Source organism: Oncorhynchus nerka, linkage group LG20, assembly GCF_034236695.1.
Source record: "Oncorhynchus nerka isolate Pitt River linkage group LG20, Oner_Uvic_2.0, whole genome shotgun sequence".
Lineage (NCBI taxonomy): Eukaryota > Metazoa > Chordata > Actinopteri > Salmoniformes > Salmonidae > Oncorhynchus > Oncorhynchus nerka.
In genome coordinates this window covers 44532937-44546437 of record NC_088415.1, presented here as the reverse complement: position 1 = coordinate 44546437, position 13501 = coordinate 44532937, and the positions used below count along the sequence as shown (strand labels likewise).

General features: G+C 43.4%; 1 protein-coding gene across 1 annotated transcript in view; it reads left to right on the top strand.

The window, feature by feature from the left end:
• The window catches only part of LOC115102639 (plexin-B1-like), a 56162-nt gene that overhangs the window by 36729 nt on the left and 5932 nt on the right, over nt 1-13501 (top strand). The window contains 12 exon segments of the mRNA XM_029622782.2: nt 81-298; nt 455-633; nt 768-834; nt 933-1079; nt 1254-1422; nt 1656-1759; nt 1893-1977; nt 2143-2315; nt 2449-2609; nt 9262-9299; nt 9302-9408; nt 9602-9666. Of these exon segments, the coding sequence (XP_029478642.2) occupies nt 81-298; nt 455-633; nt 768-834; nt 933-1079; nt 1254-1422; nt 1656-1759; nt 1893-1977; nt 2143-2315; nt 2449-2609; nt 9262-9299; nt 9302-9408; nt 9602-9666 (1513 nt within the window).

The window sequence follows — 13501 nt, the reverse complement described above, 5'->3', positions numbered from 1 at the left end:
TTTCAGGTGTAGGTTATATATGATTTTGCTGAAAGGATTCTCACGATCTCAATGTGGTCTATTTTCCTCCCTCTGTGTAGACCTAATGACTGAGATGATGGACTGTTCAAGTGACCTGGTGGGTTCTGGTATTCCCTTCCTGGACTACAAGGCGTATGCCGAGCGCATTTTCTTTCCTGGCCACCGGGAGTCGCCACTGAGGCGAGATTTGGACGTGCCGGAGTGCCGTAGACAGACGGTGGAGCAGGGACTGGTTCAACTGTCCAACCTCCTCAACAGCAAACTATTCCTCACCAAGGTAACCTTAACCAACTCTGAAGAAGTGAACTTGACCTACCGTACCTCTCAATACCATTCAGACTATAAAACGTCAGCGGTAATATGTAACGCATGCACGTTATGCTTCACTTTCACTGTGTCACTGTTTTGACCCCTTTGTGCCACTCTCTCCCAGTTCATCCACACCCTGGAGGTGCAGCGGACCTTCTCCCCTCGGGACCGGGCCTACGTGGCCTCCCTGCTCACCGTGGCCCTGCATGGGAAGCTGGAGTACTTCACTGACATCCTCAAGACTCTGCTAAACGACCTGGTGGTGCAGTACGTGGCCAAGAACCCCAAACTCATGCTTCGAAGGTGAGGGGGGCTGATCAGTATATGTTCTCATCAGTCTTGGGTAATGGCAGGCTTCTTCCTGTGTCTTTTTTAAAGTCTCTTGTGGTTTTCCTATCTGTGTTTGACACATTCACGTGGGACATGTTCTGTTTCAGAACTGAATCAGTGGTCGAGAAGCTCCTGACCAACTGGATGTCCATTTGTCTGTTCACCTTCCTGAGGGTGAGTAGCTCAGCCTGCTCTTTCCCCATTCACCCCCCTGTGTCTCCTCACTAAAGAGTCATTTAAAGAAACATGTCCCATCTGTGCTGTGTTATTAGGACACTGCAGGGGAGTCCTTCTACATGCTGTTTAGAGCCATTAAACACCAGGTGGACAAGGGACCGGTGGACGCCGTGACAGGAAAGGCCAAGTATACACTCAACGACAACAGGCTGCTCCGCGAGGACATAGAGTACAAAACCTTGGTGAGAGCACAGCACACACAAACCCTGATGTCCCTTTACCATAAATACACATCTACATTCAGGTTTTGTTTATCATTATAAAGCAGGGGCTGGAATAAAGGAGCTGTGCAAACATGGTGAAGTAGTCCTGTTTTTTTTGTGTAGTGATTTAATGAACTACCATTAACCTTCCAGACGCTGAATGTCCTCATGCCAGCGACAGGCAACGGTGGCGTGCCCCAGACCGCTCCTGCCAAGGTGCTGGACTGTGACACCATAACCCAGGTGAAGGAGAAGGTCCTGGAACAGGCATGGAAGGGCATGTCCTTCTCCCAGAGGCCCCACGCAGACTCTCTCCACCTGGGTGAGCCTCCACTACAGCTCTCTGTCATTCACTGTTCAATCTGAAAAGGTGACATCTTTGTCCATCCTGGCATGCCAGGTAGAAATGAAGCCAACGAACATTTATCCAAGTTAATGGGCGTACTATAAACCGGAAACACCCTAGAATTGACAAAGCCAACAGAATCCTTCCTTGGTCATCAGTTATAATCAACTTTTTTGATAGCTAATCTTTTGTATCGTGTCCTTGATCAGAGTGGCGTGCGGGCATGGCAGGTCACCTGATCCTGTCAGACGAGGACTTGACGTCGGTGGTGCAGGGTTCCTGGAAACGCCTCAACACCCTGCAGCACTACAAGGTCAGAAATGGCAGGCCACACATCCCATCCATCCCGATCTCCTTTAACTAGAATGACTAACTACATGACTGTGAAGTATTTTTTTTTGTTTACTTTGTTAATTTGACTGAATGATTTTACAAATGGTCTGCAGGTTCCGGATGGAGCCACTGTTGCACTGGTACCCCGGAACTCCAAGCACATACACAATGACAACCATGACTACTTTCCTGGAGAGAGTTGAGTCTCAACTAATCTATGGCACATACGTGCAGCATGGTCATAGGATATTGCTACCAAATTTGGACAATGCACAAGAGCTGCATTTGAAACATAAAGATATAACTTCTACACTGTACCTAGACTATATCAGAGATGTTTGACCGTGTGTGTCCCTCTATCAGAGACACCCATGTTGGACGATGGGGACGAGGGAGGTGTGAAGCTCTGGCACCTGGTGAAAGCCAATGAGGAGCCAGACCTGCCCAAACACAGGCGTGGCAGTCTGAGAGAGAGGGAGAGAGAGAGGGCCAAGGCCATTCCTGAGATCTACCTCACACGCCTACTCTCCATGAAGGTGCCAGAATGCACATGCACAACACAATGCAACAAACAAGCAGTCACACACACACACACACACACAAACGGTATGTGTAATATTTACACTTGTGCATATATTTATCCCCATATCTTCCTACTCTCTCTCCCAGGGCACACTGCAGAAGTTTGTGGATGACTTGTTCACAGTGATCCTGAGCACTAACCAGCCAGTTCCCATGGCTGTCAAGTACTTCTTTGACCTGCTGGATGAGCAGGCTCTGCAACACAACATTACAGACCCTGAGACCATCCACATCTGGAAGACTAACAGGTAACTCGGTACTACTACTACTACTGGCTCATTTGCTTTTGAACACAAGTGTTTCCTGTCCTTTGTAATTACAGTAACCAATACAGACCTGGGCTCGTTTATCAATATCAAATCACTTCTGGGTAACAATTAAGTACCTTACTGTAATTGATTTCCATTGAAATGGGCAAAAATAGCTTTTTAACAAAACTATTTCTCAAGCAAGAATTTTGCTAGGAATGTCTGGCCCTTACGTTGTACTGTGGTAGTACAACGAAAAAATACATGTTTTTGTACTAGCAGTATGTGAACGGTCATGATGGATGGTCTGTGTCCCACCATTTTTCGGGTAAAGTGACCAAAAATGTAGTAATTTGTGGTACTCACATAATGCAACATTGACTTGAGTGTACCCTCTTAAACCCCTTTAGCTCATAGCAAAAAAACACAACATACATGATCTAGTAGTGTACCATCTTAAACCTTCTGATCTGGATATGATATTGTAAGAAGAATGAAGGGATAGTGGTGGAGTCGACTCCAAAGTAATTGCTTCCTCGACTCCTTTCCTGTTTGGCTCCCATTTTCCTCGAATCCTAAGATTCCGTTTTTTTGCAACAGAGTCTGAGTAGTTGCCATAAGCTACTTCCAAGAACACAAACTCTTACATCTTTCATGGTAGAGCCAGGGGAGGGGCATAGGTAGGCAAGGTCGGCCACCAGGCAGACAGTCAAAATCATGCAGAGCAACAGTAATCAAAAGTTGTATCTCTCAATTTCTTGGCATGCAATGTCTCCAAAGTTCATGAAAGTAGGGGCTGTCAATTAGTAAGTAGGCTCTTCTACACGCAACAGACACTGGCATATTTCATAGCGAAGAGGAACAACAGGCAAGCCAGCGAGGGAGAGCAAGAGGCAGTTGGAATATTTTAGTTAACCTTTATTTTACTAGGCAAGTCAGTTAAGAACAAATTCTTATTTACAATGACAGCCTAGGAACAATGGGTTAACTGCCTTGGTCAGGGGCAGAACAACAGATCGGGGATTCGATCTAGCAACGTTTCGGTTACTGGCCCAAAGCTCTAACAACTAGGCTACCTGCCACCTAGGCTATCTTGGTAATCTATCTCGCAATGTCTTGTCTTGCAATACCTCGTAAATTCACCAAAAGCATTTTAAAGTATAAGCTATCAATGAGTATGGCTATTCTACATTATGCCAGTGAATTTGAAGTTTAACATCACCAAATGGTTCAGTTTCATTAGGCCTAAATGTGCAATAAAAAGTGTTATGCCTATAGTTTAGTTTATTTAATGAAACCCTGGCACCTATCAGCTCATCCCCAATTCCCCACTGAGCTAAACCTTTTGGAAATGGCAAGTTCACTTTCTCATCCAAGTGTGGCAAATACTGTCCAGCAGCTCAAATCAGCAGGATTGGGGGACATTTTTATTAGGAGGGACATGTACCATGATCACAAAAATAATGATTTTGATCACATGAGCAGCAGTGTCTGGCGTTGTCACACACTGCGGGGACACCTAGGGCTGTTACGGTGACCATATTATCGCAACACCAGCAGTCACGAGTCTTGACCGCAGTCAAATTTCACGTGACCGTTGGGTCACAGCAACTAGGCTTTTCTAAAACTGTGCTCTGATGCCGCTGATGGTCATTAGTAGCCTACCAAACTTGCTATTGTCCCTCGAATCACTCTGACATCAATGCAAATGCAATCAAAAATCAAACACTTCATGAGCACCCTGGCATTCAGAGTTTGAGCGGAATAGGATCACTTGTTGCTCAGCCAGAATCAGCTCCTCGTAGCTGGTAGATGCATGGAATGAAATGCATTGAGTGGGCAAAATATTATTTCCATGCCATAGACTGACCAGGTAAATTCAGGTGAAAGCTATGGTCCCTTATTGATGTCACCTGTTAAATCCACTTCAATCAGTGTAGCTGAAGGGGAGGAAACAGGTTAAAGAGGGTTTTAAGAAATCCTAAAACTTTAGGAACACCTTCAGAATATTGAGTTGCACTCCCTTTTGCCCTCAGAAACCTCTTTGTCGGGGCATGGATTACAAGGTGGCAAGTGTTCCACGGGGATGCTGGCCCATGTTGACTCGTATTCTTTCCACAGTTGTGTCAAGTTGGCTGGATGTCCTTTGGGTGGTGAACCATTCTTGATACGGAAGGGAAACTACCATACCCCGTTCAAAGGCACTTGCATTCACCCTCTGAACGGCACACACACCATCCTTGTCTCAAGGCTTAAAAATCATTCTTTAACCTGTCTCCTCCCCTTCATCTACACTGATTTGAAGTGGATATAACAATTTAATAAGGGATCATAGTATTCACCTGGTCAGTCTGTCATGGAAAGAGCAGCTGTTCCTAATGTTTTGTACACTAAGTGTTAAGCCATGTTGTGCAACATTTCTATAGGGTATGCTAAGCAATTGTGTGAGAAAAGAGTTTTGATGAACACTATTAAAAAGAGCAGGAGCCCATCAGCTTTCTATAGGCTAGGCCTACTTTATTTCTCAACTTTCTTAATATTAAGCGCATTGCTTCACTTTTCTAACATTCGTTACTCAAGTTCATACGCCCCTGTTCCGACAGCTGCATGATAATGGCCCATTCAAAATCCAAACTTATTTCACACACAGTGCATTTGTAAAGTATTCAGACCCCTTTTTTGACATTTTGTTACATTACAGCCTTATTCTACAATTTATTAAATAGTTCCCCCCCCCATCAATCTACACATCTCTACCCCATAATGACAAAGCAAAAGCAGGTTTTTAGAAATTTGTGCAAATGTATTAAACAGATTTTTAAAAATCACATTTACTTAAGTATTCAGACCCTTTACTCAGTACGTTGAAGCACCTTTGGCAGCGATTACAGCCTCGAGTCTTCTTGAGTATGACGCTTGGCACACCTGTATTCCTCTCTGCAGAGCCTCTCAAACTCTGTCAGGTTGGATGGGGAACATTGCTGGACAGCTATTTTCAGGTCTATCCAGAGATGATTGATCTGTTCAAGTCTGGGCTCTGGCTGGGCCACTCAAGGACATTCAGACACTTGTCCCGAAGCCACTCCTGCGTTGTCTTGGTTGTGTGCGTAGGGTCGTCGTCCTGTTGGCAGGTGAACCTTCGCCCCAGTCTGAGATCCGGCGCGTTCTGGAGCACGTTTTCTTTGAGATTCTCTCTGTACTTTGCTCCGTTCATCTTTCCCTCGATCTGGACCAGTCTTCCAGTCCCTGCCACTGAAAAACATCTCCCACAGCATGACGTTGCCACCACCATGCTTCACCGTAAGGATGGTGCCAGGTTTCCTCCAGACTTGTCGCTTGGCATTCAGGCCAAAGAGTTCAATCTTGGTTTTATCAGACCAGAGAATGGTGTTTCTCAACGTCAGAGTCCTTAGGTGCCTTTTGGCAAACTCTAAGCGGGCTGTCATGTGCCTTTTACTGAGGAGTGGCTTCCATCTGGCCATTCTACCATGAAGGCCTGATTGGTGGAGTGCTGCAGAGATGGTTGCCCTTCTGGAAGGTTCTCCCATCTTCACAGAGGAACTCTAGGGCTCTGTCACGATTGGGTTCTTGGTCACGTCCCTTACCAGGGCCCTTCTCCCCTGATTGCTCAGTTTGTCCAGGCGACCAGCTCTAGGAGTCTTGGCGGTTCCAAACGTCTTCCATTTAAGAATAATGGAAGCCACTGTGTTCTTGGGGAACCTCAATGCTGCAGACATTTTTTGATACCCTTCCCCAGATCTGCAACCAAACACAATGATGTCTCAGGGCTCTTACAGACAATTCCTTTGACCTCATGGCTTGTTTTTTTTGCTCTGACATGCACTGTCAACTGTGGGACCTTATATAGACAAGTAAACTCAGCACAAAAAAAGGAATTTTATTTATTCCATTTTAGAATAGGGCTGTAATGTAACAAAATGTGGAAAAAGTCAAAGGGTCTGAATAATTTCCGAAGACGCTGTATAAGGGTTGGACGATACTTTTCTCGTTAATCTTATTTTTTAAACGGATACTTAAATGATAATCAACCAATGTAAGACTTTTTAAATGCTTTATTATCCAAATGTTCAAAGTGCGAGTGGGCGACGGAGAGAAACAAAATGGTGCAATTTGAGGCCATGTGGCGGAGAGTGCGGTGGGCGCTGGAGATGGGTGTTAGCAGGTGGGTCTGGACAGGTATGATGTAGTTGTCGTTTGTGTGTGTGTATGTTATGTATTGTCTAAAAATATCAAATAAAATATATATTTTTTAAATATGGAAAAAAGACAAGCTTGCAACACGCATCTGATTATTCATTTATGAATAGGATTTATTTTGTTTACATTCTTCATTGTAACCATAACGTCACATATAATTGAACCCACACAACATGAGCAGGTTAACTTTGTCAAAACATTTATTTTTTAAAGACTATCAGAAAGAATGTTGGTACTTATTTATTTTGATCACTCAGCTTTGCTGACAAATAGTGTTATTTTGTGGCATAAGCCTAAATTAATTAAATTGCCTAAATAAACTAGTACATTTCATAGATAAAAGTAACTCAGGTCTTGAAAATATCGACCATGTTTTCCCCTCCCTATCCTCGCTAGACTCTTTCATTCAGTTTATTCTTCACTTCAGCAAAGAAGGACTCCGTTTCAGAAACTCACTTTATATAGAGGGGCTATCAAGTCGAGAATTTTTTTCTGTCTCTTTTTAGAGGGAGAGAAGCCAAATGCCGACAATACCTATTTTTCGAAAAATCTTCAGTCCACACGTCAAGTGTAATTGCACCATTGTATTTACCCAAGTTATCTCAACTCTGGGACCACCTGCCAGCAATTATTATTTTTTTGCCTGATGCAGGACTCTATTGCCTTAAAGAGAGACTCTTGGACTGAAACATTCACACCTCCATTAATTTACCAAAATATAGTCAATTTGTTCCACAGTTCAGACTACTGATAGATCAGCGTTCTTACTCCCCCTTGTGTGATAGTTTGATGCAATGACAGAATGACGCAATTTACCAGAATCTGCCACCATCTACCATAAATGGTTACGGCATAAGCTCAAAACCTTTAATTGAGCAACCACTGTAGTTCACTCCAAACGTGGTTATAGCGTTGACTGCATGCTGACAGTGAATTCAGAGCCAGAGACCGCTAACTAGACTACAAACATATTTTTGCCAGACCCTGTGAAGTCTACCACAACATACTAAACAGTTTCCTGATTAGCATGGGATAGTCTGCGTTTTAATTTAATTGTGTATTAGAAACGCAGTTTGAGATAATTTGTGTGCAGATTTTGCCAGTGGTTGAATGGGGAATTGGGCTTCCCGGGAACATGTTGTCTGAGGTTGAAACAGTAACCAAGGAGGGCGGAGCTTAGCGAAGGGTCAATTGTTGAGGAATGTACGTATGAACTATCTTGTGAACTTATTTTTTCTCAAAGGCCCAGGGCAGTCAACACTAAGGTTGGATTAATACTGTAAAATTGTGCAAATTATGATAATGCTCTTTTAGTCTACGGTAAATTAGCTAATAGACCAATAAGAAAGAGTTTCAAACCTCTCTGCCAATAACAGCTAGTTTTCAGTTTTCCCCCTCTCCACTCAGACCATTCCCAGACAGTACTAACAAAGTTATTGCTTGAAAGATCACAGTAAGGTACCGTAATTTCTGGACTATTAAGCGCACCTGAATATAAACCGCACCCACTGAATTATTTAAAAATATGTATTTTGTACATAAATAAGCCGCACATGTCTATAAGCCACAGGTGCCTACAGGTACATTGAAACAAATTAACTTTACACAGCCTTTAAACGAAACATGGCTTGTAACAAAAATAAATAGGCTTTAACGAAACACGGCATTATGTGATGGTGCTCAGTTTTTTTGAAAGCGGGAAAAATCCATAAATTAGCCGCGTCATTGTATAAACCGCGAGGTTCAAAGCCTGGGAATAAAGTAGCGGTTTATAATCCGGAAATTATTGTACTTAATAGTTACCCAGAAATGATTTGATATGTGAGCTACATTGGGGCCTCCAGATTTGGCGCAGCGGTCTGAGGCATGGCATTGCAGTGCTAGAGGCGTCACTACAGACCCAATTGGCCCAGGATCATCCGGGTTAGGAGAGAGTTTGGACAGCCGGGATGTCCTTTTCCCATTGCGCTCTAGCGACTCTCCTATTGGCGGCCCGGGTGCATGCATGCTGACTTCGGTTGCCAGTTGTACTTTGTTTCCTCCGACCCATTGGTGCGGTTGGCCTCCGGGTTAAGCTAGCAGTGTCAAGAAGCAGTGCGGCTTTGCAGGGTCATGTTTCGGAGGACGCATGGCTCTCGATCTTCGCCTCTCCCGAATTCGTACTGGAGTTGCAGCGATGGGACAAGACTGTAACTACCAATTTGGATATCACGAAATTGGGGAGAAAAATGGGTAAAATGTTCAACAACGAAAAATGAAAGAAATTACAAAATTAATCCAATGTAGCCGTTTTTATTATACATATTTTTAAATGTTTTACATTTTTTGTGTAGTGTTTTGGGAATCTGGGCCCAGGGCTTGGTCATTGAATAGACTTAAGTTATTTTGGCATTTTATATGGTGCGACTTGTTTGTTGTTTTGTTTTCCCACCAGTTTACCCCTGAGGTTCTGGATCAACATCTTGAAGAACCCCAGTTCATCTTTGATGTTCAGGCATCAGACCATGTGGATGCTGTGCTGTCTGTCATAGCCCAGACCTTCATGGACTCATGTACCATCGCAGAGCACAAGCTGGGCAGGGTGAGCCACACACATACCTTACCGAGGATGCTATAAGGGGGAACGGCAGGTCTAGCAGAAATTAAGGGAGAGTAAGAGATGCCAGGGGTTTTGAAAGAAAGAATACTAGATAATGAGAGCATGCAGGTTCTCAACATTCATGTAACCATACTGTATTTCGAGTATAACATGTAAATGTTTTCCCCCCCTCTAGGACTCTCCTATAAACAAGTTACTGTATGCCAGAGATATCCCACGGTACAAGCAGATGGTAGAGAGGTGAGAATACACCAGGCTCTTGCCCTCCTGATTGGCAGAGCAGAGGGGGCATCGCCACTGTATCAGTGCATTGCCGCAGCCACACTGAGCCTGCAGGGCTTCTTCTATGGAGAGTCTGTTTGGCAGCACGCTGCACACACCATTGCTGTAGCTATACACTATGCTTGAGGAAACTCAGTCATACGAATTCTACTGTACAGTCTTGGCCAAAAGTTTTGAGAATGACACAAATATTAATTTCCACAAAGTTTGATATTTTTGTCAGATGTTACTATGGAATACTGAGGTATAATTACATTTACATTTACATTTAAGTCATTTAGCAGACGCTTACAAGCATGTAATAAGTGTCAACGACTTTTATTGACAATTACATGAAGTTGATGCAAAGAGTCAATATTTGCAGTGTTGACCCTTCTTTTTCAAGACCTCTGCAATCCGCCCTGGCATGCTGTCAATTCATTTCAGGGCCACATCCTGACTGACGGCAGCCCATTCTTGCATAATCAATGCTTGGAGTTTGTCAGAATTTGTGTTTTTTGTTTGTCCACCCGCCTCTTGAGGATTGACCACAAGTTGTCAATGGGATTAAGGTCAGGGGAGTTTCCTGGACATGGACCCAAAATATCAATGTTTTGTTCCCCGAGCCACTAAGTTAACACTTTTGCCTTATGGCAAGGTGCTCCATCATGCTGGAAAAGGCATTGTTCGTCACCAAACTGTTCCTGGATGGTTGGGAGAAGTCGCTCTCAGAGGATATGTTGGTACCATTCTTTATTCATGGCTGTGTTCTTAGGCAAACTTGTGAGGGAGGCCACTCCCTTGGCTGAGAAGCAACCCCACACATGAATGATCTCAGGATGCTTTACTGTTGGCATGACACAGGACTGATGGTAGCGCTCACCTTGTCTTCTCCGGACAAGCTTTTTTCCAGATGCCCCAAACAATCGGAAAGGGGATTCATCAGAGGAAATGACTTTACCCCAGTCCTCAGCAGTCCAATCTCTGTACCTTTTGCAGAATATCAGTCTGTCCCTGATGTTCTTCCTGGAGAGAAGTGGCTTCTTTGCTGCCCTTCTTGACACCAGGCCATCCTCCAAAAGTCTTTGCCTCACTGTGCGTGCAGATGCACACACACCTGCCTGCTGCCATTCCTGAGTAATCTCTGTACTGGTGGTGCCCTGATCATGCAGCTGAATGATAGATTTAGTTGCAATCTTACTGGCAGCAATATCCTTGCCTGTGAAGCCCTTTTTATGCAAAGCAATGATGACGGCACGTGTTTCCTTGCAGGTAACCATGGTTGACAGAGGAAGAACAATAATTCCAAGCACTACCCTCCTTTTGAAGCTTCCAGTCTGTTATTTGAACTCAAACAGCGTGGCAGAGTGATCTCCAGCCTTGTCCTCATCAACACACACATCTGTTAACAAGATAATCACTGACATGATATCAGCTGGTCCTTTTGTGGCAGGGCTGAAATGCAGTGGAAATGTTTTTTGGGGATTCAGTTCATTTGCAGGGCAAAGAGGGACTTTGCAATTAAGTGCAATTCATCTGATCACTCTTCATAACATTCTGGAATATATACAAATTGCCATCATACAAACTGAGGCAGCAGACTTTGTGAAAATGTATATTTGTGTCATTCTCAAAACTTTTGGCCACGACTGTAGTCATTAGCATGCAATGGATTTCAGAAAGGAAATGCCATGTATTCACTTATTAGAAAATATTAACAATACATTAGGTATTGGGGATTGGCTCTGCCCCTTCAGGGTAGCTCAATGCCAGAGCAAAGCTTCACTATACAGTCAGGTCCATAAATATTTGGACATTGACCAAGTTATTATTATTTTAGCTGTCACAACATATTGGAGTTGAAATTAATTAATGAATATGAGCTGAAAGTGCAGACTTTGAGCTTTAATTTGAGGGTATTTACCTCCAAATTGGGTGACCGGTATAGGAATTACAGAACTTTTTATATATGGTCCCCCCGTTTTTAAGGGACCAAAAGTAATTGGACAATTGGCTGATCGGCTATTCCATGGCCGTGTGTGTTATTCCCTCATTAGTTAATTTACAAGTAAGCAGATAAAAGGTCTAGAGTTGATTTCAAGTGTGGCATTTGCATATGGAATCTGTTGCTGTTAACCCTCAATATGAAGTCCATAGAGCTGTCACTGCCAGTGAAGCAAGCCATCATTAAGCTGAAAAATCAAAACAAACCCATCAGAGAGCAAAAACATTAGGTGTGGCCAAATCAACTATTTGGTACATTCTTAAAAAAGAATGAACACACTGGTGGGCTCAAACACCAAAAGGCCCGGAAGTCCATGGAAAACAACTGTGGTGGATGACAGAATCATTTGTTCCCTGGTGAAGAGGTTTTTCTTCACAACAGTTGGCCAGATGAAGAACACCCTCCAGGAGGCAGGCGTATATCTGTGTCAAAGTCAACATTCAAGAGAAGCCTTCACCAGAGTAAATACAGACGGTTTACCACAAGATGTAAACCATTGGTAAGCCTCAAACAGGAAGACCAGATTAGAGTTTGCCAAACAACATCTTAAAAAAGCCTGTACAGTTCTGGAACAACATCCTATGGACAGATGAGACAAAGATCAACTTGTACCAGAATGATGAGAAGAGCATGGATAAGCGAAGGAAATGGTCATGATCCGAAACGTACCACCTCATCTGTGAATCATGGTGGAGGTAGTGTTATGGTGTAGGCATGTATGGCTGCCAATGGAACTGCTTCCCTTATATTTATTGATGATGTGACTGCTGACAAAAGCAGCAGGATTAATGAAGTGTTTGGGGCTATATTATCTGCTCAGATCCAGCCAAATGCTTCAAAACTCATTGGACGGCGCATCACAGTGCAGATGGACAATGATCCGAACCATACTGCGAAAGCAACCCAATACTTTTATATAGTCCAAGAAGTGGAATGTTCTGCAATGGCCAAGTCAATCACGTGACCAGAATCCAATTGAACATGCATTTCACTTGTTGAAGGCAAAACGCCCCAAGAACAAGCAGGAACTGAAGACCGCTGCAGTAAAGGCCTGGCAGAGCATCACCAGGGAAGAAACCCAGCATCTGGTGATGTCTATGGGTTCCAAACTTCAGGCAGTCATTGACTGAAAGATTAAAACTCACAATTTAATTTGTGATGGTTAGTTTGTCCAATTAGTTTTGAGCCCCTAAAATTGGGGGACCACATAAAAAGTGCTGTAATTCCTACACTGTTCAACCGATTTTGGAAATAAATACCCTCATATTAAAGCTGAAAGTCTGCACTTTCAGCTCATTGTTTCCCTTCAAGTCCGTTGTGGTGGCGTACAGAGCCAAAATGATAACTTGGTCAATGTCAAAATATTTATGGACCTGACTGTATAATAAAATAACTACAGGCAGTGAGCACAGTATTCTATACATCTCCCCCTGCAGGAAGGGAAATGGAACCAAACAGGTGGAGGCTGGGGTGGTGGTGGGTAGCAAGAACAAGCAAACTCATACTAGCAGTAGCAGAAAGTGGCAGAGGATGTGTGAGCAGAACCTGGTCAGTTTAAATAGACCGCCATATTAAGTATGAAGTGTTAGCATCTGATCTGCACCAATCTCAAACAGGTTAGCATTTTTCGTCATGAATCTTGTTCTGGAGGCAACTCTGCAGTGGTCATTAGCTGACACAGCCACAAAGTCATACAATCAGATTTTAAACCTAACCCCACTGCTAACCCTAATGCCTAAACTTAAATTAAGCACATTTTTGTTTTCATTAATTTATACAATATAGCTGGCGCCATCTAGCGGAAATCGC